Source organism: Plasmodium brasilianum, chromosome 5 (genome assembly GCF_023973825.1).
Source record: "Plasmodium brasilianum strain Bolivian I chromosome 5, whole genome shotgun sequence".
Taxonomy (NCBI): domain Eukaryota; phylum Apicomplexa; class Aconoidasida; order Haemosporida; family Plasmodiidae; genus Plasmodium; species Plasmodium brasilianum.
Window position 1 is genome coordinate 449,204 of NC_090118.1, and position 26,693 is coordinate 475,896.

At 28.1% G+C, this 26,693-nt stretch overlaps 7 protein-coding genes across 7 annotated transcripts; 3 read left to right on the plus strand and 4 right to left on the minus strand.

Annotated features, from left to right (window-relative positions):
* Positions 1–189: 189 nt before the first annotated feature.
* MKS88_001364 (phosphorylated CTD interacting factor 1 WW domain-containing protein) lies at positions 190–5,341 on the minus strand (the record flags this gene model as incomplete). Its single annotated transcript, XM_067214283.1, has 5 exons — positions 190–325; positions 601–911; positions 1,395–1,420; positions 1,787–4,604; positions 4,685–5,341. 5 exons carry the CDS (start codon positions 5,339–5,341, stop codon positions 190–192), a joined length of 3,948 nt encoding a protein of 1,315 aa, XP_067074734.1.
* Positions 5,342–6,433: 1,092 nt separating this feature from the next.
* On the plus strand, positions 6,434–9,180 carry MKS88_001365 (mediator of RNA polymerase II transcription subunit 7; the record flags this gene model as incomplete). The annotated part of the gene is made up of 2 exons (XM_067214284.1): positions 6,434–7,777; positions 8,386–9,180. The coding sequence occupies 2 exons, from the start codon at positions 6,434–6,436 to the stop codon at positions 9,178–9,180; spliced, it is 2,139 nt and encodes a 712-aa protein (XP_067074735.1).
* A 577-nt stretch (positions 9,181–9,757) lies between these two features.
* Positions 9,758–12,406, minus strand: MKS88_001366 (ribosomal protein L4; the record flags this gene model as incomplete). The annotated part of the gene is made up of 3 exons (XM_067214285.1): positions 9,758–9,948; positions 10,698–11,960; positions 12,022–12,406. 3 exons carry the CDS (start codon positions 12,404–12,406, stop codon positions 9,758–9,760), a joined length of 1,839 nt encoding a protein of 612 aa, XP_067074736.1.
* A 1,128-nt stretch (positions 12,407–13,534) lies between these two features.
* MKS88_001367 (uncharacterized protein) lies at positions 13,535–14,425 on the plus strand (the record flags this gene model as incomplete). The annotated part of the gene is made up of 4 exons (XM_067214286.1): positions 13,535–13,606; positions 13,793–13,878; positions 14,140–14,197; positions 14,318–14,425. The coding sequence occupies 4 exons, from the start codon at positions 13,535–13,537 to the stop codon at positions 14,423–14,425; spliced, it is 324 nt and encodes a 107-aa protein (XP_067074737.1).
* A 748-nt stretch (positions 14,426–15,173) lies between these two features.
* On the minus strand, positions 15,174–18,829 carry MKS88_001368 (60S ribosomal protein L22; the record flags this gene model as incomplete). Its single annotated transcript, XM_067214288.1, has 6 exons — positions 15,174–15,252; positions 15,448–15,561; positions 15,688–15,752; positions 17,782–17,832; positions 18,017–18,148; positions 18,656–18,829. The coding sequence occupies 6 exons, from the start codon at positions 18,827–18,829 to the stop codon at positions 15,174–15,176; spliced, it is 615 nt and encodes a 204-aa protein (XP_067074738.1).
* A 2,647-nt stretch (positions 18,830–21,476) lies between these two features.
* Positions 21,477–23,378, minus strand: MKS88_001369 (polyribonucleotide 5'-hydroxyl-kinase Clp1; the record flags this gene model as incomplete). Its single annotated transcript, XM_067214289.1, has 1 exon — positions 21,477–23,378. One exon carries the CDS (start codon positions 23,376–23,378, stop codon positions 21,477–21,479), a length of 1,902 nt encoding a protein of 633 aa, XP_067074739.1.
* Positions 23,379–24,994: 1,616 nt separating this feature from the next.
* On the plus strand, positions 24,995–25,687 carry MKS88_001370 (ribosomal RNA small subunit methyltransferase NEP1; the record flags this gene model as incomplete). Its single annotated transcript, XM_067214290.1, has 1 exon — positions 24,995–25,687. One exon carries the CDS (start codon positions 24,995–24,997, stop codon positions 25,685–25,687), a length of 693 nt encoding a protein of 230 aa, XP_067074740.1.
* Positions 25,688–26,693: the final 1,006 nt, after the last annotated feature.

Sequence of the window (26,693 nt, forward strand, 5' to 3'; positions counted from 1 at the left end):
AACCTCAAGATATTAATGCAAGTTAATGAAAATTAATTTTTTGAAGCTTTCTACTATTTTTTTCATTCGTAAATTTTGCTTGATTTATCATTTCATTTATGTAGCTTTATTTTTTCAGTCATATATTTTAGCTCATTTTATTTACCTTTTTTTTTTCTTTTTTTTTTTTTTTTCTCCTTTTTTTTTTTGTTAAATATGTCTTAAATTTTCCCATAACCTCTTTATTTTCAATACAGTCTTTTTACTAATCCTTTTTTGAAATTTAGCTTTTTCATTTTGCAAAATAAAAACAAAGCAGTCACAAGTTGATATGTATTCTTCTTCCCTAAAAAGTAAAAAAAAAAAAAAAAATTGCAAATAATTGGAAAATAGCTAGCTAATAATTTGTGAAAATAACATGAACAGGCAATATGAACTAGGAGTATCCCCAAGTAATGAGAAGTAGTATCACTCCAAAGTAACACACGAGAATGCAATTTACGAAATGTAAAATTATGAACAGTACATAAAAAATTCACAACAAATACATGCGTTCAGAAATTGTGTGCATGCGCTTTTTTCAGAGCAACATTTGGAGTTGCATTAAATTTCTCTCTTTACCTGCTTTCAAATAGTCTTGTTGAAAATGTGTAGAAATTTCGTTTTAATAAGAAGCAACTGATTACATATGGAGAGGAAAATAATAACTCATAAAAATAATTCTTGTCTTTGAGAAATGGAATAATCAAAAAAAAAGTTAATTCCTGTTCTTCCTTTTTTAAATTGCATAAAATGTATATTATTAACTTATTAATCAAAGAAATGTCGAAAGGAGGATTGACTTCATACGCCCCGCTACGCAAATGTAATTTAAAGAAATCCCCTGAGCTACCAAAAAATATATCAATATCGGAAAAAAATGAACAATATTTCTTTAAAACAGCATTAAAAGGGGAAGAAAAACATTCTCTTTTTATTTCCATTTTTTTTCGCAGCATTCGCATTATCCTCATAGGTACGCAGCTCTAAGCACGTTGAACAAAAGAAAAAACAATGAGAATTATCAACGTAGCAATGCAGCAATGGATCAATGTAGCAATGTAGCAATGTAGCAATGAAGCAACGTAGCAATGGATCAATGGAGCAATGTAGCAGTGGAGCAACGTAGCAATGTAACCACAGAGCAATGAAGCAAGTTTGGAGGGCACATACATGCATATAATTAGACAGCTAAAGATACAAGTGCATGTCAGGCATTTAAATGGATGCCTCTACACACTAATATTATAATTATGTAATTATGTAATTTCACAAAAAGCAGTATTGTGAAAACTTGCCGCTACATTACTTGAACATAAAAAATTTATATGTGTACATGTTTTTTTTTTTTTTTTTTTTTTTTTTTTTTTATTTACCTGCAAACCTGCGTGATTAACATTTCCTATCAAAGTATGATAACGTATTAGCAGAAAGAAAACAAAAAAATAGAAATTACGTATGAGAACATTATTCCTATTTTTTATGAGGATACCATTTTGTTTGTAAAAGCAGTCATGATTTACCTCTCTAATTATCTTTTTCTTACAATCATTTACAATTAAATATTTACTTAAGCATTTTATACATATACAGTATATATTATTGAAGAGATAGGTAAAAATAAAAGGGTTATAATTATAAAAGAAAAAGCAATGTCTATAAAATAGTAAGCATATATTAACATAATTTATTTTATATGTTTTTTTTAATATATATGATTTCTCGAAAACGAAATATTTCTTTCCGTTCAGTAAATAGTAAACATTACCTAAGTTAACATTATGTCTTCCACTTCCATTTACACTTTCACATCCTGTTCTTCCCCCCATTCTGAGGTTAAAAATAATAAAATTTTTTTTCATTTGTACATAAAAGTCCTCTTCATTTACATATACATAAATACTAGGAAATAATGCGTTCACATTACTGTATAGTAGTGTTATGTACTTACCTATCAGATTGTCTGACCCTGCTTTTGTTTTTCTCTTTGCAGTTGTATTCTTACTCGATAATTTACATATGTATCTCTGCAGTCTTTTTCTTTTCAATATATTCTTTCTATTTTGTATTGAAAGATTTTCCCCTTTTTTTATATACAGAGAATAAAATCGGGTAAATAATCCTTCCATGCAGTTATCACAGTAGATACAGCAAGAAAAAGCATTACAACTTGTGCAGGATAAGCACTTATTACAAGTGCTTCTAACGCAACTGATCTCTTTGTCACCTATTAGGGGAAAACATTTTTCCCCCTTACTTTCCTTGTACGCATATGCATATACATCCACAGAGTTAAGCAGCTTGCATAATAGTCGAATAGGCCATATCTTAAAATTATATATATTACTATTTAAGTAAAATTTTTTTTTTTTATTTTCCCCAGTACTTAAAATTACCCTTTTTTTGTTACTACTGTGTAAAAAACCTAACAATTTGCAATATATGTATAAGGTCAATTTTGTGATAAAATTACCTGAACATGTCAGGTCCTTTTTTTCCCAACAAATATGTTGTTTTTTTTTACAAAAATTATTGCTTAATTGGTTAAGGAAAAGATATGTTCCTTTATTAATTAATATCTTCTCTCTTTTCAATTCTTCATTATGTTCAACTTTCTTCTTTTTCTCTAACAAATGAAAAGAATGAACCATAAATAAATAAATGTACACATTTATATACACAACACTTGTGTTGTACACCTTCTTTAATAATGGAAACAAAAAGGTTTTCAAATTTTCCAAAAAAATTTTTATTTTTTCATTTATATAATCATATGAATTATTGTCATTGTTGTTATGTGCCCACTTCTCGTCCACTATGCTTGTGAGTTCCATTACTTTTTCATCTACATCTATAATTTTTGCCCAGTTCAATTCGTAAAATTTACTATATGAATAATTTCCCCAATACAACTTTTTTCCTTTACATGTTATCCTCTTATAATACGAGTTATTTATTCCTCCTCCATATACGACTCTTGGATTACTTATACAACCGCTACATATGCTATTACTGCAGTAATTACATGTACTTATATTCACATTTTCCTCATATGAAATGAGTCGTAAGTCATCAGACAGTTGACTTTCTTTCAGTACTTTTTTTTCTTCATTTCGTTTGTAGACTCGAACTGCTATTTTGCTAATTTGAGAATTTCCATTCGATATAGCACCGCTACTATTTAAGTGCTCCTCTATATGAGACATGCTTGCTGTATGTGCTATGCAATCTGGCTTCCTTGTCTTCTCTGTCTTTAATATACTATCAAAATGTTTTATATAAACACATTTATTATTCATCTTTTTAAAGCAACGTGCGAAATTATTTTGAATTTTTTTTTGACATTTACTAAAATAGCAACTTCTGCAATGTTCATGGTGTACACCACTTTTTGCTTTTTTACCAAATTTTGAATATGAAAAATTATATTTTTTAAAAAAAATTTTTTTTTTCATATATTTCTCAAAATAATAGCTTAAAAAGGATTCACGCCTTTCTTCTTTTTCCTCCTTTTTAATAACGCTTATATAGTTGTGATACAGAATATATAATATGACAAAAATGAAATATTTCTTTTTTTCTCGTGCATTTAAATTTTCCTTTTTCAACAAATCATATGAGCAGAAGAAGCACATGATATGAGAAATTAGCACGTTATTAGGAGAGCTCACGGTACAAGGTGTCGTCTCCCACTTTTCACTACCACCACCCACGATAATGTTATTCCCGCTAAGGCCATTCACGATAATGTTATTCCCGCTAAGGCCATCCAAGCTAATGTTATTCCCGCTAAGGCCATCCAAGCTAATGTTATTCCCGCTAAGGCCATCCACGCTAATGCTATCCCCACTAAGGACCCCTACGCTAACATCGTTAGGTACACCAAAACAGTCATATTTACTTCGGAATGGATTCCTGAGCTCCTTTCCCTTTTTGAAAAACCTACAAAATTGCCGCTCTTCAGGCGTTAAACTACACTGTTTAGAAACCAAAGAAACACAAACATAAAAATTGATGTCTAAAAATGCAAAATAAAAAAGAAATAAGTTGAATATATACCTAAGTGACAACTGAGTGTATATCCTCTCTATATTTACTACAGTTATGTATAAAACGTTTTGCACATTTTCTTTTAATAGCGTTTTCAACTTTTTAAATAGAAAGAAATTATCGCTAATTAATTTTTTTTTTTCCTTATATTTAGGAAAATTATTAAAAGAGTTAAAAAGTATTTTAATACAAATAAAAAAATAGTAAATATAATGCTCATCATTTAAAACTTCTTTTCCGTTTGAGCGGTGATTTTCTGTATTCATGTCTTCAGCTTTTTTCATATTCTCACAACTGCAAAACGTAGAGGACGAGCACAACGAATCAGTCATAATCATCGTGTTTTTATTTATTATTGAGTAATATATAGAATTAAAAATGTTAAAGTAAAAATCGTTATAAATAAGCTTTTTAATAATGTAATTTACACGTATTACATCAACTTTCAACATATTATATTTGCTATTGTTACATTTGAAAGGTGTACTACATTGCTTACTCCTTTTTCTATCAATGGAAAAATTACATGAAGTAAACTTATAAACACAATATATTGCATTCAAAAAGATTATTCCTTTTTTATTAATTTCATTAGTAACGTCCTTTTTTTTGTTACTAAGATAGACATCATAATGCCTCCATCTTTCGGGCATATATATATTTTTTTTTTTTTCTCTCCAACACGCTCACATTTCTCATTAACACATACACATTTTTGTATGTTTCTTCTTACAGAATAAATGTATACATTTTTCTTGCTATCTAGTACAAGGGAATTTAGAAATGCGCAAAATTTTTTAATAAAAAAAGCATCAAAAAAAAAAGTTTCCTCATTGTGTGCATTTTTCCGTCTTTTCCTAATAATTGAACAAAAACGCCTGAACAAGTCATAAAGATACAGATATTTTTCCTTAATATCGTAATTGGAGTTTTTAATATTTATGTTAAAGAAGGATCTATTTAAAATCTCTTTTTCTATAAAACACACATTTTTGTTTAATTCGAAAGTGCCATGACGATTGTTTTGTTTTACGCAATGTTCTTTCCTAAATTTGCTGTTAATTTTTTTTCCTTTTTTTTTTAACTCATTAAAGCAGTTTTTTGTTCTGTTTTCATGTTTTATTATTTTTACATAGCTATTTTTTAATTTTAAGTTTTTCATATAAAATAATTCAAACGTAAATACATTTATAAAAACCTTTCGCAGTTTTACTAACTCTCTTTGTAAATTATACTCATCATGTAGGTTAAGGGTGTTACTACTTTTGTGCATTTTTTAATATGTCTTAAGAACTTTGCGAGTTACAATGAGTTTCAACAAGGGGTAGAACAAACACATATGAGTGCTACGTTTCGTCAAAAGGGGGGATGTCGACATTCAACTTGCACTTTTTTCAATATACATTGCCTGTTCGGAATAGCTTCCTTCAATTTACATTGCCCGTTCAGAATATTTTCTCAATTCTAATTAACTGTTCAGAATAATTCGTTCGATCACGTTCACTTCTTTCCTTTTCTTTTCTTATTTTTCCCATCTTTACTCTTAAATTGCCAACTTCTCGCTTAGAAGTTCAGTATGTTATGCTATCGTATCTTCAATTCTATTTTTTTTAATTTGGTACTCAATGGGGGAATAATGTTGAAGGTGAAAACGCCAAAAAAAAAAAAAAAAAAGGAAACATATAAGTAGCTGTTATTGTAAAGCGTATTTTGCTCTACACATGTGCGTACATGTGAGTATAAGTTTGTTTATATGTACGTAAAAGTGTGTTTGTATATTTGTATGTATAATTGTATGTATAACTGTATGTATAATTGTATGTATAACTGTATGTATAATTGTATGTATAATTGTATGTATAATTGTATGTATAATTGTATGTATAATTGTATGTATAACTGTATGTATAATTGTATGTATAACTGTATGTATAATTGTATGTATAATTGTATGTATAATTGTATGTATAATTGTATGTATAATTGTATGTATAATTGTATGTATAATTGTATGTATAATTGTATGTATAACTGTATGTGTAATTGTATGTATAATTGTATGTATAACTGTATGTATAATTGTAAGTATAATTGTATGTATAATTGTATGTATAACTGTATGTATAATTGTATGTATAATTGTATGTATAACTGTATGTACAATTGTATGTATAATTGTATGTATAACTGTATGTATAATTGTATGTATAATTGTATGTATAATTGTATGTATATTTGTATCTATATTTGTATGTATGTATGTATATATATTTTTTTTTTTTTTTTGAGCTTTTGGTCACGCGACGCAGCAAAACTTTTTTTTCCTCTTTCCTCTGACTTTTTGCAAATCTGCTATTTGGCTCATATGAGGGGAATTTTGCTGAAAGGAGTAAATAAGTTAGTCTTCAGCGACTGTTTGAAAAAACCTATGTTAGAAAAAGGAAATCACTGTAGGGATGAAAACGACCTATTGATAAAAGTCTGCGCATCAGGTATTAATAGAATTGATATTTTAATAAAACAAAATAAATATGCACATTTCCCAAGAAATAAATGTTTGGGAATAGAAATTAGTGGAATTATTGAAGAATCGAATTGTGAACGTTTTAAGAAAAATGATCGAGTTTGTTCCCTATTAAAATATAATGGATACTGTGAATATGTACTAGCTAATTCGAAGCATACCATGAAAATAGACAATAATACTACTATGTCAATGATCGAAGCTGCAAGTTTACCAGAGAGTTTCTTAACAGCGTACAAATTAATTTATTACATTGCAAGGTTTCCCTTAATTGGTCAGGATATTATCACGGGTGTGGAAAATATAAATAAGAGGGGCAGAAGTGACGACGAATTTGATGGCAAGGGGATAGACGGAAGGGATGAGAAAGTTGATAGCGAGGGCATGAACAGAAGGGATGAGAAAGTTGATAGCGAGGGCATGAACAGAAGGGATGAGAAAGTTGATGGCAAGGGAATGGACAGAAAGGACAAGAAAGTTGATGGCGAGGGAATGGACTCACATAAACTAACTTCTCTTGATAAAGGAAACAGTGACAGAGGCCATCACTTCAAACAATTTGTCAAAGAAGAAAGAATAAAAAGCATCAACCGAATAACTGATAACTACTTTCAAAATGAAGAAGTGAACGTTTTGGTTTATGGCTCTCTAAGCAGCGTTGGTATAAATTTATTACAGCTATTGAATTTTGAAAAAAAAAGGAACATACTAAAAATTAATAAAATTATTGCAGTTACATCAAATGAAGTGAAAGCCAAAAAAGCTCTAGAAGTAGGAGCGACTGATTACGTATTTCATAATAAAGAAAATTTTGTTGATAGTGTGTTAAATATAACAAAAAAAATTAATTTAATATTCGACTGTATCGGAAAGAGTATGTTTGAAAATAACATCAAAATATGTACATATGACACTGTCTGGATATTATATGGTTTATTAAGTGGAGCAAAGGTAAATAATTTTAATTTATTTCATTTAATAAATAAAAGAATTCTTTTACTTAATACTACTCTTTATGATAGATCCGATATATACAAGGAAGAGTTAATAAACTCTTTTCAATATAATTTATTCCCTCTCCTAAAACACAAAATTTTGAAACCCTATATATATCAAGTGCTAGATATTGAGCAAGTGGAAAAGGCGCATTACATAATTGAAAACAATCTGAACATCGGCAAGGTCGTATGCCAATTTTGAGAGTTCTCTTCTAGGTGCTCACTTTGTTGTGTCGGAAGGGTTATCATTTATCCGAATGATATGCGCACATACAAAATGTGGAAAAGTGCATGTATATATGTACATTCATGTATGTACAAGTATATGTGCATGTATATATATATATGTGCGCAGCTCATTTTCGCGTTCTTTTTCTATTTTTTTAATTCCCCGAAAATCAACTTCAAATCTAACATACCTTTTTTAACGAGTCCCTTTGTGTCATTTAACAACATTACATACATATGTGCTCATGCATATGTATATGCATACAAGTATACTCCCACTTCTTACATATCACGCGCGCAGCAACTTTCCATTATGGCGATCATGAACTAACAAAACGTTTTCCCTCTTTCATTTTTTCGCGTGTACCGTCAAAATTGCGTTAATTTTTTTTTTTTTTTTTTTTTAATTTCGCTGAATATATATTAACTTGTTCATATATATATATATATATATTTTTTTTTTTTTTTTTTTTTTTTTTTTTTTCCTACCTCTGGCCCTACTTGCTGACGTACTTACCATTTTTGAGACTTCCTATTTATGAGCTTTATTTTTTTTTTTTAAAACAGTACAAAAACAATATGACGGAAAAATACGTTTCAGGGTACCCTCCTCCCCCGTATTACTACAAAGAGTACGCAGATGTAGGCTCCGATATAAACAGATTAATTGAAACAAACAGAAGTACGAAGGAAAATAATCAATCTGAGGATGGTAAACATCCCTGTTTTATAAAACAAATTCAGGAAATGTATGATGTGTATGATATTAATAAAAATGTAAATGTGAAATTGATTGAAGCCGATAGCTCGTACATAAAAGAAAAATATGATGAAAATAAATGTAAACTCTTATTTGGTCGACCCCCACCTATAGCTTTAAAAAATAATTATAGTTCTTTTGGCTTAAATTATAATACTGAAAGAGTAATTGAAGAATTGGAACCAGACGAATTGTTATATGATGAAAAAAAAAATTTAAAAGAAGAATTTATTAGATTATATAAAATGTATAAAGACTGTTTTTTTAATTTATTTGACGACATAGTGAACAGTAGAAAAGATGATAAAACCAAAATAAAAAATTTAATAAAAGTGCATATAAATTTATTTCATATACTAGCTAAATTAAGATATTATCAAAGCATTAATAACATAATAAATGTGTTAAAAGTACAGCTAAAAAGAAGACAAATAGCAATTGATAAGATGAAAATAAGTCTGCTAAATGTTTATGATTACATAAATTTTGTTCAGACAAATTTCTCAAAAAGTAGGATGATTAAAAGGGGGAAAAAGGGGGTCACTAAAAAAGGAAAAAAATTGAAAACTAAAAAAGAAAAAAGTCAAAGGATGGAAAGTTGATGAAGCTATGGAAAAATTTCAGCAGTGCTTTTAGGGATGTAGATAATTTATATGTTACATAAACGTTAGCACCATACTTAATGTCGATGTGTAGTTGTCACACCCCCATTATTATTCCGACGCAAATATAGCTCCAAAAAATAATAAAAAATAATAAAAAATAATAAAAAATAATAAAAAATAAAAAAAATAAAAAAAATAAAAAAAGTAAAAAAAGTAAAAAAAGTAAAAAAAGTAAAAAAAGTAAAAAAAGTAAAAAAAGTAAAAAAAGTAAAAAAAGTAAAAAAAGTAAAAAAAATAAAGTAATTATAACTGCAATTGTGACTACAAATAAAACTGCTATACTTTAATCCCCCTAACCTTATCCTTTTTTTTTTTTTTTCGTTTCCCCCCACTTTACATTTTACACATTTTACTAACATATACTAATCGTTCGAAAATAATAAAACTTCGGAACATATGTTTATGTATATGTTCATTTTTTTTTTTTTTTTACAAAATGGAAGTGTGGACACAAATGAGGAAAAGGAGGAGGGCACTTACATTTCCTTATATTCAATAGCGAGTATTATCAAAATTAATATTTTTTTAAATTGTCAAAGTTTTCCTCGTCCAATGCCATGTCTTCGTCTTCATCCGCATCGTTATCCGAGTCCTCACTTCGTCCTTCTTCATCTTCGGGTTCTCTTTCTCCATTGCCCAAAGTGTTTTCATCAGTTATCATTTCATCGTCCTTATCTTTGTCTTCCAGTTCCTTAGTTTTTTTTTCTGAAAAATTATTTTCAAAAATGGGAGTATATAAATATATATATATATATATATCTGCAGTTGCAGGGAAGTCGCTCTTTTGTGCTTACTTGTACATGTAAATGTACATATACACACACGAGGTGCTACTATGAGCATGTAATTTTCTTTCATATTGGAGCAAAGGAAAAGCAAATATCACAAATGCGCTATTTTGGATGTATACACATGGTAAGAAGGCATAACAACAGTTTGTCATGTTAGCAAAATTACAAATGTATTAGAGAATAAAAAATGTGCGCTCAAACGGTGCTGATGTGTACATGCCGTAGGGGAAAAGTTGTACTGTACAGAGAAGCACCAAATGGGTTAACAAAACCAAATCAACAGGTGATTCCCCCCAATAAAAAATTTCTACCATTTTTATCCACTTTGTTTTATTCGTTCTGTTTTACTCACTTTGTTTTATTCGTTCTGTTTTACTCACTTTGTTTTATTCATTTTGTTTTACTCATTTTGTTTTACTCATTTTGTTTTACTCATTTTGTTTTACTCATTTTGTTTTACTCATTTTGTTTTACTCATTTTGTTTTACTCATTTTGTTTTACTCACTTTGTTTTACTCACTTTGTTTTACTCATTTTGTTTTACTCATTTTGTTTTACTCATTTTGTTTTACTCACTTTGTTTTACTCACTTTGTTTTATTCATTTTGTTTTACTCACTTAATTTTCTTTATTTTATTGTTTTTTTTTTAATTTCCTAATTACCTCTTAATTCCCACAAGGGGGTGGACAGATCAGAAATGTAACCCAAACACTCATCGTCATGTAATATTTCATCAACCAAGGGAAAATTTCCTTCGCTGTCGTCATATACGTTATCAACTTCTTTGTCTACATTAAATAAGTACTCATACCTAATATATTCTGGAGGGGGGTCGTTGCATTGAAATTTAGTTAAGATAAAATTTTTGTAAGGATCATGTTTTTTAACTTTCAAAGGACCCTTGAGATCACTAGACCATTTCCATTCTTGAATTCTTTTTTTTAAAGCATCTTTATCAAAATAGGAGAATTGATTTCTTTTTTTTTTTTCTAGCCAAAAAATATTCCAATTTTTCACTTTCTGAGGTTTAGGAGCTTTGGAATTATCTGGAGTTGCATATGTAGGTAGCCATTTCATTTTATAAGGATAAATTTTCAATTCATACATAATATTTTTTAAAGCTTTATAAGTAAATACAACATATCTGTATTTTAATAAATTATATATATTAACCCCTTCAACATTCTCTCTTTTTATACTAGCTATATTTGCACAAGCCCATGCAAAATTATCATTCATATCTGTTTTCCCTTCATGTACTAGTAAAGCACTATTACAATTTGTCCCTAAAATATTTCGTAAATATTTCACTGTATATTTTGTTTTATGTGACTTAACTAAAAAATGGTCGACAACTTTAATTTGGTCTTGTGCAAATTTAGCTGATAAAAGAATTTTCATCCCTTTCCATAGAAGTTTTCTATTAATTTTTGTTCTTTGATCAAATGGCCGTATAGGATGATTCTTAACTCCTAAATACCTACCACATGTTTTTCTCCAATTCATTCTTGCTTTTCCACTTTTTTTTTGACTTCTATATTTTTTTGTACTTCCTGGCCATTCCCATTTATATAACTGCATTCTTTCAGTATATCCTGCTAATGCTGATCTATAAAAATAATAACACTTGTGTAATATGTCTGATCTTATTGGCAAACCGAATATATCATTTGGCACCGAGATGTATTTTACATTACAATTACCATCTTGTTGATCATGATGATTTCCATTTTCTTCGTCCTGTTTATCAGTCTCAAATTTATATATAGGTATCTCTAACTTACTGTTAAATCCAACAGCAGGGAACGTCCAATTATTTCTCATTAAAGTTTTAATGTCTATAATACATCCTGGTCTTCTTATAATAGGGTCGTCATTAATATCCGCATAATGCTTTGGCCTTTCGAATATGAATTTATATTCATCTGGAATTTTTTTTTTTTTTTTTCCTGTCTTGGTCAGAAATTTCTTCGACATTTTTCTTACTACACCTCAATTCGTCGTTCCCAAGTTCCTCCATTTTTTCATTATCATATTCGTCATAATGTACTCTCCTGGTATTATCAAAATTATAACTATTATTTTTATCCTCTTGCTTTTTATAAATGTCGTTCTCAATGCTGTTTTCCATTCTTTTCAGCAGTTTTAAATCTGCTTTTTTTATTCTTTCAAATAAATTACCTGAAGTGGTCAGGTTTTTTTTTTTCTCATCAAAATTAGCTATTTTTTCATTTTGTGTGTGCACTTTACTTAATTTATCTCTTACATTAAATGTTCGTAATTTGCGTTTTTGAAAAGTTTCTGTACAGGAATAACTTACTATGTTAACAAGTTTTTCTTCTAAACATGTCCTCTTAATCTTCAAAAACATCCTTGTATAATGTGCTCTCCTTTTTTTCGAAAAATTAATTGCATGGTTATATTATTCTAGGAAAGGTACACATAGTTCACTGTAACAAAACAAAATTCAGTTTCCACAAAAAAAGGATAAACGTGGTACTTTCACCGAATAATGCAATTCCTCTTTTAAGGAAAGGGTTTTTCGTCCTCTCCTTTACTGTTATTTGTATATATGTACGTATGTATGTATATATGTACGTATGTATGTATATATGTATGTATATATGTATATATGTACGTATATATGTATGTATATATGTATGTATATATGTATGTATATATGTATGTATATATGTATGTATATATGTACGTATGTATGTATGTATATATGTATGTATATATGTATGTATGTATATATGTACGTATGTATGTATGTATATATGTATGTATATATGTATGTATGTATGTATATATGTATGTATATATGTACGTATGTATGTATGTATATATGTATGTATATATGTACGTATGTATGTATGTATATATGTATGTATATATGTATGTATGTATGTATTCATGTATACATGCGTGTATTTACGCATATATTCATATATACATAATACATGTGCATACAACGGTAACAACTGTGTATGACAAACAGTGTTACAAGCAAAATGCACTAAACTTGGAAAGAGACTTCCAAAAGAATATCAATTATTTTTTGTTTATTATAAGATCAGTTATATCACGCGTTTGAAATAGTCTTGTAATTTTTTTTTTTTTTTTTTAAATAAAATCGTGGAATAATTAGCCATAAAAAAAAAAAAAATAATAATTAAATAACCACACGTGTAAAATATATATAAAAATAAATTTGTACGCATATATATGTAAGCGTGTATGTTTTTTTTTTTTCTTATTTTTCTTATTTTTATTTTTTTTGTTTTTTATTTTTTTTGTTTTTTATTTTTTTTATTATTTATTTTTGTTTGTCCGCGTTCCTATTTTTACTACCTTTGAGTAACAGAAATAACAGGATAATCCCATCTCGAAAGAACGTTAATTTTGCAGTTATTCAAATTTTTTTACTTTCCATTTAAAGAAAACAATACCAATAACATTTCGTAAAAACACAATGCTCTTTCGGTGAAGAAGTGTAATGATGGGTCTCTTTCAAATTAGTAAGAGATTCATTTATTGGCCTCCAAAAAATAAAATAAGGACAATAAAGGTAAGGTAGTCCATAAACCATTTCATTTGATAACTACACAAAAATGAGTACACACATATGTATGTTGGCATGTTTGTATACGTGCATATTGACATGTACAAGATCGTGCATTTTAGTTATCCTGTCGTAATAGTCAAGTTTTACGCAAACACATGCACATAAGCCTACACATATTTTATTTGTCAGTTCCCTTCTGGTAAAAGAAGTTTTATTTTTATTGGTAAAAGAGATGAAGATGGAAAAGATGAGCCAGTGTTATGTTTCGTTGACAAGTAAACAATGTCAAAAGTAAATGCGGGCGTAGAAATATAGTGCGCGCAGAACTGTGGACAAAGAGCACATGTGTATGTATGTGTATGTGTATGTATGTGTATGTATGTACGTATGTATGTGTATGTGTATGTATGTACGTATGTATGTGTATGTGTATGTATGTATGTGTATGCATGTACGTATGTATGTACGTATGTATGTGTGTATATGAACGTACACTTTTGCCTTATCATTCCTAACGTTTACGTTTCACTGCTTAGCCAGAACCACAAATTGACATGGTTCAACGAAGAGGAAGTTTTAAATTTTGAGAAACTGGTAAGTTATATGCATAATATAAGTACATGCCTATATGCTCATGCACATTTATCCCCGTTCACACATATATTTTTGTTCTTTTTGATCAACCTATATTCGTGTTCCACCTTCCCGTTGCAGATGCCTCGGATAGACAGTTACTTCTCGTTATATTTAGAAAAAGCAAAAAGAGTTATTGAACAAAACATGGTATTAAAAGAAGAATTGAACAAATCTTTTCACGAGTAAACCAATTTATTTTTTAAAAAGATACATAAAAATATGGGCCCTTATAAGTATTCACAAGTAAGTACATTGATTTACACATGTCTTTTCAAAGAGAAGTTTTTTATTTCTCTACGTTCTACTCACCATTTTGTACATTCTATTTGTTAATTTTTTTTTTTTTTTTTTTCCTTTTTCCTTAACGCATTTTTTTCGAATATTTTAAACGCATACAAAGGAATATTATAAGTTTACTTAAAATGTAGTATACGTGATGGGGAAGATTATTATTCTCTATATTTTTTATTCGCGCTTGTTTAGTTTAATATAACCAAAAAAAAAAGAAAAGAAATGGAAAAGAAATGGAAAAGAAAACGAAACTGAAACGGAAAAATAAAAGGAAAAGAAAAAATAAAAAAAAAACGAAATGAAAAAAGAATGGGAAAGAAAAATATAAATATAAACATAAACATAAACACAAAACCCTGCTAAATACTTTCAAATGAAAAGAAAATGTTCTTAAAAATTAATGTTCCATTAATAAGCATACATAAATACGTACCCACATACATACGTGCACATGGAAAATACATGTTACTTTATAAGATTCTTCTGGACTAAAAAAAAAAAAAAAAAAAAAAAAAAAAAATTTGTCTTCATTCAAAATTATGTGCAAAGGAAGTCCATCTATACGTATTATTTTATTTTATTTTTTTTTTTTTTTCATTTTTCTGTTATGAGATAACAAATACTCCAAAGTATTTTAACTCCTTTAAATTTTGCTAATAATATGAAGGATAACAACAGTTGCCATAAAAATGAGGGTCGAAATTAAAACGGTTTGCGGTGTTCTATATGGAAAAGAAAATTCGGTGTTAACATGGTGTCAACGAAGATACATTCTGTGTGCAAATATATATATGAACGATTATGTACTTATAGTACTACATATATATATACATATGCACATACGTACAGATATGATACATACAAATATGCACGAAGTACAATACGTGTTAATACACTGGGATACATATATAAATTACAATTTAAATCCAGGGGAGTCATCTCCATAAACTTTGACGATACTGTTTGTATTTCCACTAGCACTTCCTCTTGGCTTTGCATTACTCGTGGATGCTCCTGTACTCTGTCTTCGTCTAACGTGGCAAAAAAGTCTCATTAGTATCGGGATAATAAAGTGTGTAATTATACATGTACGTATGTATATACATTAATGCTTACAAACATGGAAAAGCGTCTTTTGCAAATAGTCAAATGCTTACCTTGCTGGTGTTCTCATACCACCAACGATTACTGGAGTGCCATTCATTTTACCGAATTGTTTGAACTAGCAAATGGAAAGGTATAAAATGGTTATGTATGCACTTGTGCACGTAATGTTAGGCGCGTATAAATGACGGTATGCCGCACGCTTAAATGTACAATGTGCATACAAGAATATTCACGATATATATATATATATATATATATAAATATATGCCTTAAGCTAATTAAAATAAAAACGTAAAATTTTAAATGTTTAATGTGCAAAAATGCTCCTACTTTTGTGCATAAATTTTTGTACTGCCAAAGGAAGAGTTTATATTCCGAGTTAATTTATTTTTTTTATTTTACTTTTTGCAGTTTGCCTGGTTCTTATTGTTTTTACAATGCGGGGTTTGTTCCTTTTGTTTGCTTTTATTTTACTATATTTTGCTATATTTTGCTATATTTTGCTATATTTTGCTATATTTTGCTATATTTTGCTATATTTTGTATATTTTGTATATTTTGTATATTTTGCTATATTTTGTATATTTTGCTATATTTTGTATATTTTGCTATATTTTGTATATTTTGCTATATTTTGTATATTTTGCTATATTTTGTATATTTTGTATATTTTACAATTTTTTATTTTAATTTTTTAATTTTTTTTTTATTTTTCTTACAATAATTCATCATTTTTGCCCTACCTTTGTAATTTAATTTTATGGAACTTTTTTTTTCTTTTTTTTCTTTTTTTTTTTCTTTTTTTTTTTTTTTTTTTTTTTTTATATTATATTTTATTATATTATATTTTATTATATTATATTTTAATTTTAATTTTTTTTTGTTTGTTCTCTCAAAGGAATTCTGCCCGTACGAATTAACTTATATCGCGTTGGAAAATTTTCATTTTAAGTTGTCATTTTGAATGTTCATTATATATTCGTTATGACAAAGAAGTAAAATATTAAATATATAGCAATTCAATTTTTTAAAAAACAAAAGAGTAATTTGAGTTGACGAGTTTTTAGTTGTACCAAATGCACCATTATTTTTGTGTGAGCACACGTACGTTATATGTATGTATGTACATTTGTATGTATGTACATTTGTATGTATGTACATTTGTATGTATGTACATTTGTATGTATGTACATTTGTATGTATGTACATTTGTATGTATGTACATATGTATGCATTTGTAAGATATACACTAAAGGTAATATATATATATATATATGCTTACACACGCACCCCCAATATGTAATGGAAAATAGTATGGCCCAAAATACGCTTGGCATACAAGAAAATATTTTTTCCTTTTTTTTTCGAATTTTAAAAACGTGATATAGTTTTACTAATTTTTTAATGTCATCTTTTGTTTAGTAAGTAATAGCAAAGAGGGACAACATAAATATGAGAGAGGATAAAATAAAATATTTTTTCTTTTTTCGTAATGCATAATATTATTACGCTTATGTATGCTTATAATAACACATATACACATATACGGATAACTGCACACACATATGTAGGTCGACATCATACGTCTCTCACTCTATGTTTACAAAAGCAAATGGAAAAAAGAGCTATTCCACATTACGCATCCCACCTTTTTTTTTTAAAAAGAATTATAAAGCTCTTTAATTTCGATGTTTGTTAAGGTATAAATTGTTATTTCGAAAAAAAAGAAAAATTTCGAAAAAAAAGAAAAAAAAGAATGAATAAATGAATGAAAGGAAAGAAGGGAAAAAACAAAAAGCAAGAAATGTGCGAAATGGATGGAAAAAGAGGAGTGACAAATGGCATGATGCATGGCTTGATAAACGGCTTGCCTGTGTTGCAGCCGTAGTGCAAAATCCGCATGGCACATACCTGTTTCACAGTTGATAATATTATGCAGTCGTATATATCTCACATGGAAAAATATTCTAACCCATTTCAACGATGTGAAAATCTACCAAACATTTAACATATCTCTTTCATTCATCCATCCAACCAACCAACCAACCAGCCAACTTATCATTTTTTTTTTTTTTTTTTTTTTAAATTTAATTATTCAACTGAAAATATTTGAATTCGTACGCTAACTTTCCCTTTGCAATTACTCTCAAAAAATCCCTAATTTGCTGCACCTTTAGGTATTTCTTGGCCAAGTACTACAAAAAAATAGGAAGTAACAATGACAAATATACGTGCGTATTACATCGTACATGGCAAGTATTAACTATATGCACATATTATGTGTACATAGAGTATGTATGCAATATATCCATGGAGTGTATGTACATATTGTATGCGCACACATTGTGTGCAAGTGGAAAAAACGCATTGCTTCCAAACCTTTATATATCTCTTCGAGAAGGGGATATGAACTGTAATGTATATTTTGTAGTCATCAGAGGTCACTACTACCTTATTTTTTAAATTATTTGTTTTCTTATCTACCTTTATTTTATCCTTAAAAAATTGTTCCTATCATAAAAAAGGGGGGGAAAAATGTATAACTCGTGAAAATATGTGAAGTGTTAGGGGAACGGAATATCAATATGGTAAAGGCTAAGCAATAGCAGCATGTACATGATTATGTGCAGATATATATAATACATGAAAAAAAAAAAAAAAAATCATTACGATGTATATATTTATATATATCACGCAATGATTCCGTTTCGTCTAATTCAGATCAATTAGGATTAGCTTGATCTGATATAATTTCGTATTTTTCGTTTTTTTCGTATTTTTCGTTTTTTTCGTATTTTTCGTTTTTTTCGTATTTTTCGTTTTTTTCGTATTTTTCGTTTTTTTCGTATTTTTCGTTTTTTTCGTATTTTTCGTTTTTTTCGTATTTTTCGTATTTTTCGTTTTTTTCGTATTTTTCCATCTATTCCTCTTTCCTCTTTCCTCCTTCCACTTTCCTTTTGTTTTATTCTTTTTTTTTTCTTGCTTTTTTTTCCGCCCTAAAAGTCATATTCAACTCACCAGTCCGCTAATGTCAAGAATCGTATCCTTCACCGGTTTTGTGCAATCCAGAATGTACTTTATCCCCTTGGTGCTTTTAACTGCTTTGGATTTCTTTCCAACAAACTTTTTGATCTTCTTTACAGTTTTTTTCTTTTGCTTTTTGGATCCTTTCGATTCTTTCTTGGCTACCATTTTGTTAATGTATGAAATAAATGTATTATTTGAAAAACGAGAGAATCGCAAATAGGAGGATTGGTATCAGGGGCAAGATTAATTAAAGCGATAAAATAAATACACAAAGTAAGGCGGCACAAGGTAATGCAGCGTCGTGGGACAAGGTATAGTTGCTATAAGTCAACACGCCAAAAGTATACCACTCCCGTGTAATATAATAAACTATAAATACTAAGAACGCAAGATTTATTTTTGCATAAAAATACGTAAACTTAAAATTGGTCAATTTTGTAAGGCAGTTGTTATAGAGATCGCTACGACGAAAAAAAGGTTTTACTACTCGCAGTAAAATAACATAAATTTTAAAAAATCGAAAAAAAAAAATTAAAAAAATAAAATGCAGCAATATGAGGTAAAAAAAATAAAATGCAGCAATATGAGGTAAAAAAAATAAAATGCAGCAATATGAGGTAAAAAAAATAAAATGCAGCAATATGAGGTAAAAAAAATAAAATGCAGCAATAAAAGATAAAAAAAATAAAATGTAGCAATAAAAGATAAAAAAAATAAAATGTAGCAAAATAAGATAAAAAAAATAAAATAAAACAAAATAAAATGAAGTAATTTTTAATGTGCATTTTATTACTCCTTGTTTAACTTCGATCATAAAAAACTATTTCCGAAATATTTTCTTATAATTTTATTTGTCACTCTTACGTCATAGCAGATCCAGTCCCTTTGTAAAAAAATATGTATTTGTACATGCATACATACATATGCACATATCTATCCATATATATATATATATATATATGGCACATACCACATAATGCATTTTGCATAAATACGTTTATGTACGCATTTTTGTGTAGTATAATTTTTTTCTTTCCCATATGTATTATACAAATTTATACATATATATATATAATATACATGAATATTATGAATACATATATGCGCATAATTAGTAGTACAACTGAAGTGTTCACGTAAAGGGGCCCCCCCACCACCTCAACATGTGCGTAGTAAATTTTAAAATATTATAACCCCTCTTTACTTTTTCTTTATTTTTTTCGAAAAAAAAAAAATAGTAGTACTACCTAAACTGCTCTCTTCTCCTTCTATTATGATAAAAATATATTACTTTGAAAATTAATAAAAGATGTATGCACATTTTAGTAAAAAGATTTTTCCTCATTTTTCTCCTTTTAGTTAAATACATTTGGAAAAGATTACAATAAAAATTAATCAATTGATAATACATTTTTTATAATATGTGAGCTATTTTGTATATATAGTATGTAGAAGTATCCCTTGTTATTTCTTTACTATATAAGCATCCCCCCTTGGCTCCTTTTAATAACAACATTGCTTTTTACGTATAATGCGTTTCATTAAATATATATGTATAATATATATGTATAATATGTATGTATAATATGTATGTATGTAATTGCTCATACGTATATGTATAATTTATTGTTTATATTATTCATACATTTAACACTTCAATGTTGAGCACTGATTTTTCGGAGAAAAAAAAAAAAAAAAATATTGAGTATTCGAAAACAGTAAAAAAATATTAAAATGACCTTTCTTATAGTCACCTCCCCCCCTTATTATTTTTTTTTTTTTATTTCCAGTTTTATTAAAAACATAATGTGTAATACATAAATATGGTTAAAAAAAAAAAAAAAAAAGGGGTACAATTTTTATTAACATAATAGTTGTAAGGGTATTATATGTGCAATTGTTTGTCAGTAAAAAAAAAGCGTTTAAACATGTGAATACATATACGTGTATATGTAAGTAGGCATACGCTTTAACTTCGTACATAATAAGCTTGGCACCTACAAACACCGTATTATTACGTTCACAGCAAAACAGTTTCTTCCACAATGCCCTGTTTTATGTATAATAGAAATCAGGTTAATTTTACTGCCAAAAAAAAAAGCGGCGTTAAAATGGTGTTAAAATGGTGTTAAAACGGCATTGATTTTTTTTTTTTTTTAAATAGCATAAATCAATGCCCTTAGAAAGATTATCCTAAAAAAGGTTTATTAAAAAAAAAAGAGGCAGTAGAAGTAGCAGTAGTAAAGAGTTACCTAAAAATTTACGCAAGTAAATGGTACATATACACATACACACGCACACACTACTGACGTGCAATTTTTTTTGAAAAATTATATAAAGTACATGGGTTAAAAATGCGTGGAAGGAGCAAACACACACGGAAAAAAGGATAAACAAAAAATGGAAACAAAATGGAAACAAAATGGAAACAAAATGGAAACAAAATGGAAACAAAATGGAAACAAAATGGAAACAAAATGGAAACAAAATGGAAACAAAATGGAAACAAAATGGAAACAAAATGGAAATAAAAAGGAAACAAAATGGAAATAAAAAGGAAACAAAATGGAAAAAACAAAACAAAAAAAAAGGAAAGGAAGGGAAAGGAAAAAAAAATCGCTTTGATAACAAAACAACCATATAACGGGGAAAAATTTTATCGTCGATTATATGTTCCCTTTTCCCAGTTGCAATAACGTTAGATGTGTAAAAATATATATATATATATATATATATGTGCGTACGTATGTATCCATTTACGTCTGCTTGAACATGTACTAAGGAGTATGTCTTCCTTCCCCCTTCTGTTGGGTCAAAATTTAATTTGCTTAATATTTCCGGGTATTACAAAATAAGGAGGTAAATTCTTAGTCGTTAAGGATATGGGACATAATATATCAATTAAAAAATCATTTTTATTTTCTTCAATTCTGTCAACATCTTCGTTATTTTCGTTATTTTGGCTATTTTCGTTATTTTGACTATTTTCGTTATTTTGGCTATTTTCGTTATTTTGACTATTTTCGTTATTTTGACTATTTTCGTTATTTTCGATCTTCGTATTTTCAATTTCTCGAACATTTTGAACATGTACAAAAGCAGCTATATTCATAAGATGAACATAATGTATATCTTTCGAATAGGAAACACCTAAAATACAGTTAAGTAAATTTTTCACCTGTCCATTATATAAACTAACAGACACTGTTTCTCTTTTTATGTTTCTACAATCAGCCGGAAGCGCTGATAAAGGAACAGCTAGATTTGTGTCCAACTTAACAAAATTTGTTGAGCTATATTTAAAAGTTATATAATGGCTCTTCTTATATATGCTATTATTAACATGTATATCCTTTGAGAAATAATTATAAAACCAAATGTTCTTGCAATATTTCAGTCTATTGCTGTCAGATGGAATTACACCTTCATATTTCGGCATTCCAATAATTTCTACCGCTTTTTCTTTGTGCCCACTATGATCATAACATGATTCGACATTACCACTATTGCCGACATTGGCGCTGCTGATGAAACTGCTGCACATATTACCATTGCCAATGTTGCTACCACCTCCATCATCGCTTCTAACCCCATCGGCATTCACCATGATATGACCGCTACTCGTATTGACGTTACCACCCCCTGCATGATTACCTATACCATTTGTTCCTGCATAGTAAAGATTTTCTACAGGACCAACTGCACCACGATTTAGGTTACTACTGTTATTATGGTAACTGCTTATACCGTCATTAGTTACTCTAGGTTGATTTTCCATATTCCTCACGTTGATGTGATTGGATCCATTACCCTGGTTGTAATACTCCTTTAGGGAATAATGAAGAAAGGAGTTATCGATAACTACAACAATATTAATGTTATAAATTTCGATTAAATTTTGAACAGTCTTATAATCTGCTTCTGATGGGACATTTAATATAAAACCAGATGCGAATATAATTTCTTGTTCAGTATTATTTTTAAAATTTGCTGATTGATAATTTAAATTATTTAACAACATTAAATACACACAACTACTTATACATTCATTAATATGGTAATATAAATTTATATCTTCATTTATATCAAGATAGCCAAAAAAATAATCAAGTGCATATTTCATATTATTCATATTATCATATACAAAGCAACTCATAATTCCAGGTCCTTTATTTAATTCAATTTTATCACAACTACATTTTGTGTCTGTTTCAATAAATATAGGTTTAAAACCCGATTTCGAAGCATAATTTAGTAAAAGCATCGAAACGGAGCTTTTTCCTGAACTATTATTTCCTGTAATCAGTATACGCGGACCAACTGTTTTCTTCTTTTTTGCTAATTTTCTATATGCATCTAAAATGTATGATAAAGACAAATAATCTTTCATCGTGCTATTTTTACTTTCATATTCTTGCAAAGTTTTTCCCTTTATTTGAATAGTACAACCTGTATATGTATAAATAGAAAATTTTTCATTAAACCCAAAATAGTAATCTTTATCTAACACTAGTTCTCTTCCAAATATTTCCGCTGAACTATTCGCATTCTTTTCGTTTTTTCGCAAAGCCTGATTTGACAATATCCTAATTTTTATGCACTCCTCTTTTTCATCAAATTTCGAAGCCTTTTCCAATGTCACGATCCGCAGTTCGCGAAATGCTTTCAGGTGGTAGATCCTTGTGTTGTTCGCAATTGCTCCAATTGCTGCCATTGGAGCTATTGCGGTAATTATTTTTTTTTATTTTTTGGGATACGTGGCTACTGAGACTGTCCCTATTTGGCTTTCTTATATCGAACTATAAATACATATACATATGTATATATGCATGTATGTATATATATATATATATATATATATATATAATATATTTATTTATTTATTTATTATTATTTTTTTTTTTTTTATCGAGCTATTTTTAATTCAATGCAAATTTATTGAGTAAAAAAAAAAAAAAAAAAAAAGCTACCTGCCAAGGAACTATGTTAGGCACATACTAGGCAATTATAATTATAACAACACATACTAATGCTTTTAACAGTTCACACTTGGTTATTTGCAAACAATTATAAAGCTCTATTATACGATACATTTTATCCATTCACATAATTTTATAAAACTGATGGGAAATTGATTACCCCTTTTTACCTTGCCTAGTAAGGAAAAAAAAATATTACATATACAAGTAAAATTGAAAACCTACATTAGAATGCGCTTGCGGAGTATACAAGGAAAAAGAAGTTCTTTCCCTTAAACAAAGTGTTAAACATATGTGCGTATATACATATGTACGTATATACATATGTACGTATATACATATGTACGTATATACATATGTACGTATATACATATATATATGTATATATATATATACATATACTTCTACATATATACACAGGAGTTTTCGCGAATATGTATTTTTTTTTTTTCATACATACAAAAATGCGTATAATATTGCGCATGTACAAGGCGGCAACATTTTAATAACTCTGTACTATTGAAATATTTTCAACAAAAATTGCATGAACTGTTCAGGAGAAAACACGTGCTTTAGATATACATTTTTTTGGAGAAAAAAAAACAACATAGAAATCTCCCCTTGCATATTCAGCGATTTTTTTGTTAAATTTTTTTAAATAAGAATGCGTAAGATTCGTAAACGTCAATACATTCATACGTATAAGTTAATAAATAAATATGCATATATATATATATATATATATATATATATATATATTTTTAATACGCATTATCTAGCGCTGTAAGGTTCAGTCATTTGCCCAGAATTAAGCTTTTTAAATTCCGTTTATTTTTAGTTTGTTGTTGAGTCATTAAAAAAACTGCTAAATTTTGTTCTTGCGCGGAGATGCGAGGTCCATTTTGCGCGCATTGTGCGTTAGTATATAAACAAATAAATAAATAAATAAATGAATATATATATATGTACATTCACTCGTATCTATGTTTGTATATATATAGGGATGTGGCAAATTTTTTTTTTTCATGGCGTATTTTTAAATTTTTAAATATACGTCCTTTCTTACTAATTTTTTCCTCCAACTTTGGCTTGTTCACGTAAAATATTTTTTTTCAAATAAAACTGATCGCAAATAAATTTGATATTTTTATATTTTACCCTTTTCAATTATCCCCATTTCTGTACTCCTCACAACTGATGTTTGTGTTGCGAGCCTTTGATCGTTAACATATATATAAATGGGTATGTATATGTGAATGAATGCATCATGTTTATTCATATGGTATATGTATAGACATAGCGCTTCCCCCCTAGTAACGAATTAAAAAAAAAAAAAAAAAAAAAAAAAAAAATGACGAGTAAAGCAAATGTCATACATTTTGCAGATGCAAATAATACAGGGAAAAAAAAAATAATAATTGTTTTAGAGGGTGCCCATTTACAACTAATAGAATCAAAAAGATATATATATGAACTAACTAACAACAATAAGCATAGACAGATATTATTAAAGGAAAAAAAAGATGAAAATATAAAGAATTATAGACCAGATATACTTCATCAGTGCTTAATTCATTTATTAGAAAGCCCTTTAAACAAATATGGGATGTTACAGATATATGTAAAAACTCATGATAACCAATTATTTTATATCTCGCCACATTTGAAAATTCCCAAAACATACAATCAGTTTGAAGCCTTGATGGTTACGTTTTTAAGAAAATATAAAATCAAAGCAAACGAAAATAGAATGTATTTATTGAAAATTATTAAGAATGATTATAATAATATATTACCAGTTAATGGAAAGAAAATAGGATTATCAATGAAAGGCAAAAAAGTTAATTTAGCTGACTATGTACAGAATTTTGAAAAGGAGGACACACCCATAACATTTTTTATAGGTGCTGTAGCATATTCAAACCCTGTTATTAAATTAGAAATACTAGATGAAACTATAAGCATTTCCGAATTTAGTTTAAGTGCTGCAACTTGTTGCTCTTCTATTTGCTCGGAATTTGAAAATTTGTGGAAGCTTTTTTGATAAGTCGTCCGAGAGAGGGATACACTACGCTGATGATATGGGAATGTAGTACATATAATACGTATATGTGTGCATATAACCCATGGGCATGCATACTCACATACATGCATATGTACATATATATATATATATATATATATATATATATACACCTTGTGCGCAAATTTTTAATATGCATTCATTTGTAATAATATTTGAAAAAAACAAAATAAAGGAAGCAGCTCTCATCTCTTATAACTTTTTAAATGAAAACATGTTTGTACCATAGGATCGCCATAAAATTTATTTTGTATATTTTTATGAACGTGTGAAATGAAAAAGAAAACAAAAAAATTAAGTGCATAATTTATCTCTGTACAACTTTTTTGTCACCCACACACACAAACATATATATATAAGCCGAATAACAACATATTTTTAATGAAGAAAAACATGATTATACTTGAACGAGGTATGCCCTTTTTTTTTTTTTTTTATAATTTGCTCCACATTTTATAATATATGAAAATATCATGAAATGGGGAGATGAGAGAAAGAGAAATGAAATGATTATATTTGTGTTTTATTTGCATAAAAAATATATATATATCTTCTTTTTTTTTTTAAAATTATCAACTGGTGTGTAACTATATACACACCATATATTTGTTCCTCCTTTTTTTTTTTTTTTTTTTTATTAATTTCATTTTTAAGTATGTCTCTCCATGCAATTTGCTAATTTTTTAAGTCAAATTTGTATGAACATGTATAACTCATATGTATATATATATATATATATATACATATGAGTTATACGTACATAAAGTGCATATCTTGTCCATGTTTGCAAATGAGACCAAACTTGTTAAACTAGACCAACACTTTTCCATTTCACATACATGTGTGCAGTAACATTTATTATAAATTTTAGCTTTTAGAAAAAACGCTTCTTTTTTTTTTTTTAAATATAAAGAAGCAAAGCTCAGCAAGCGATGAAACATACCAACTAAACGTGTGTAAAAATGTA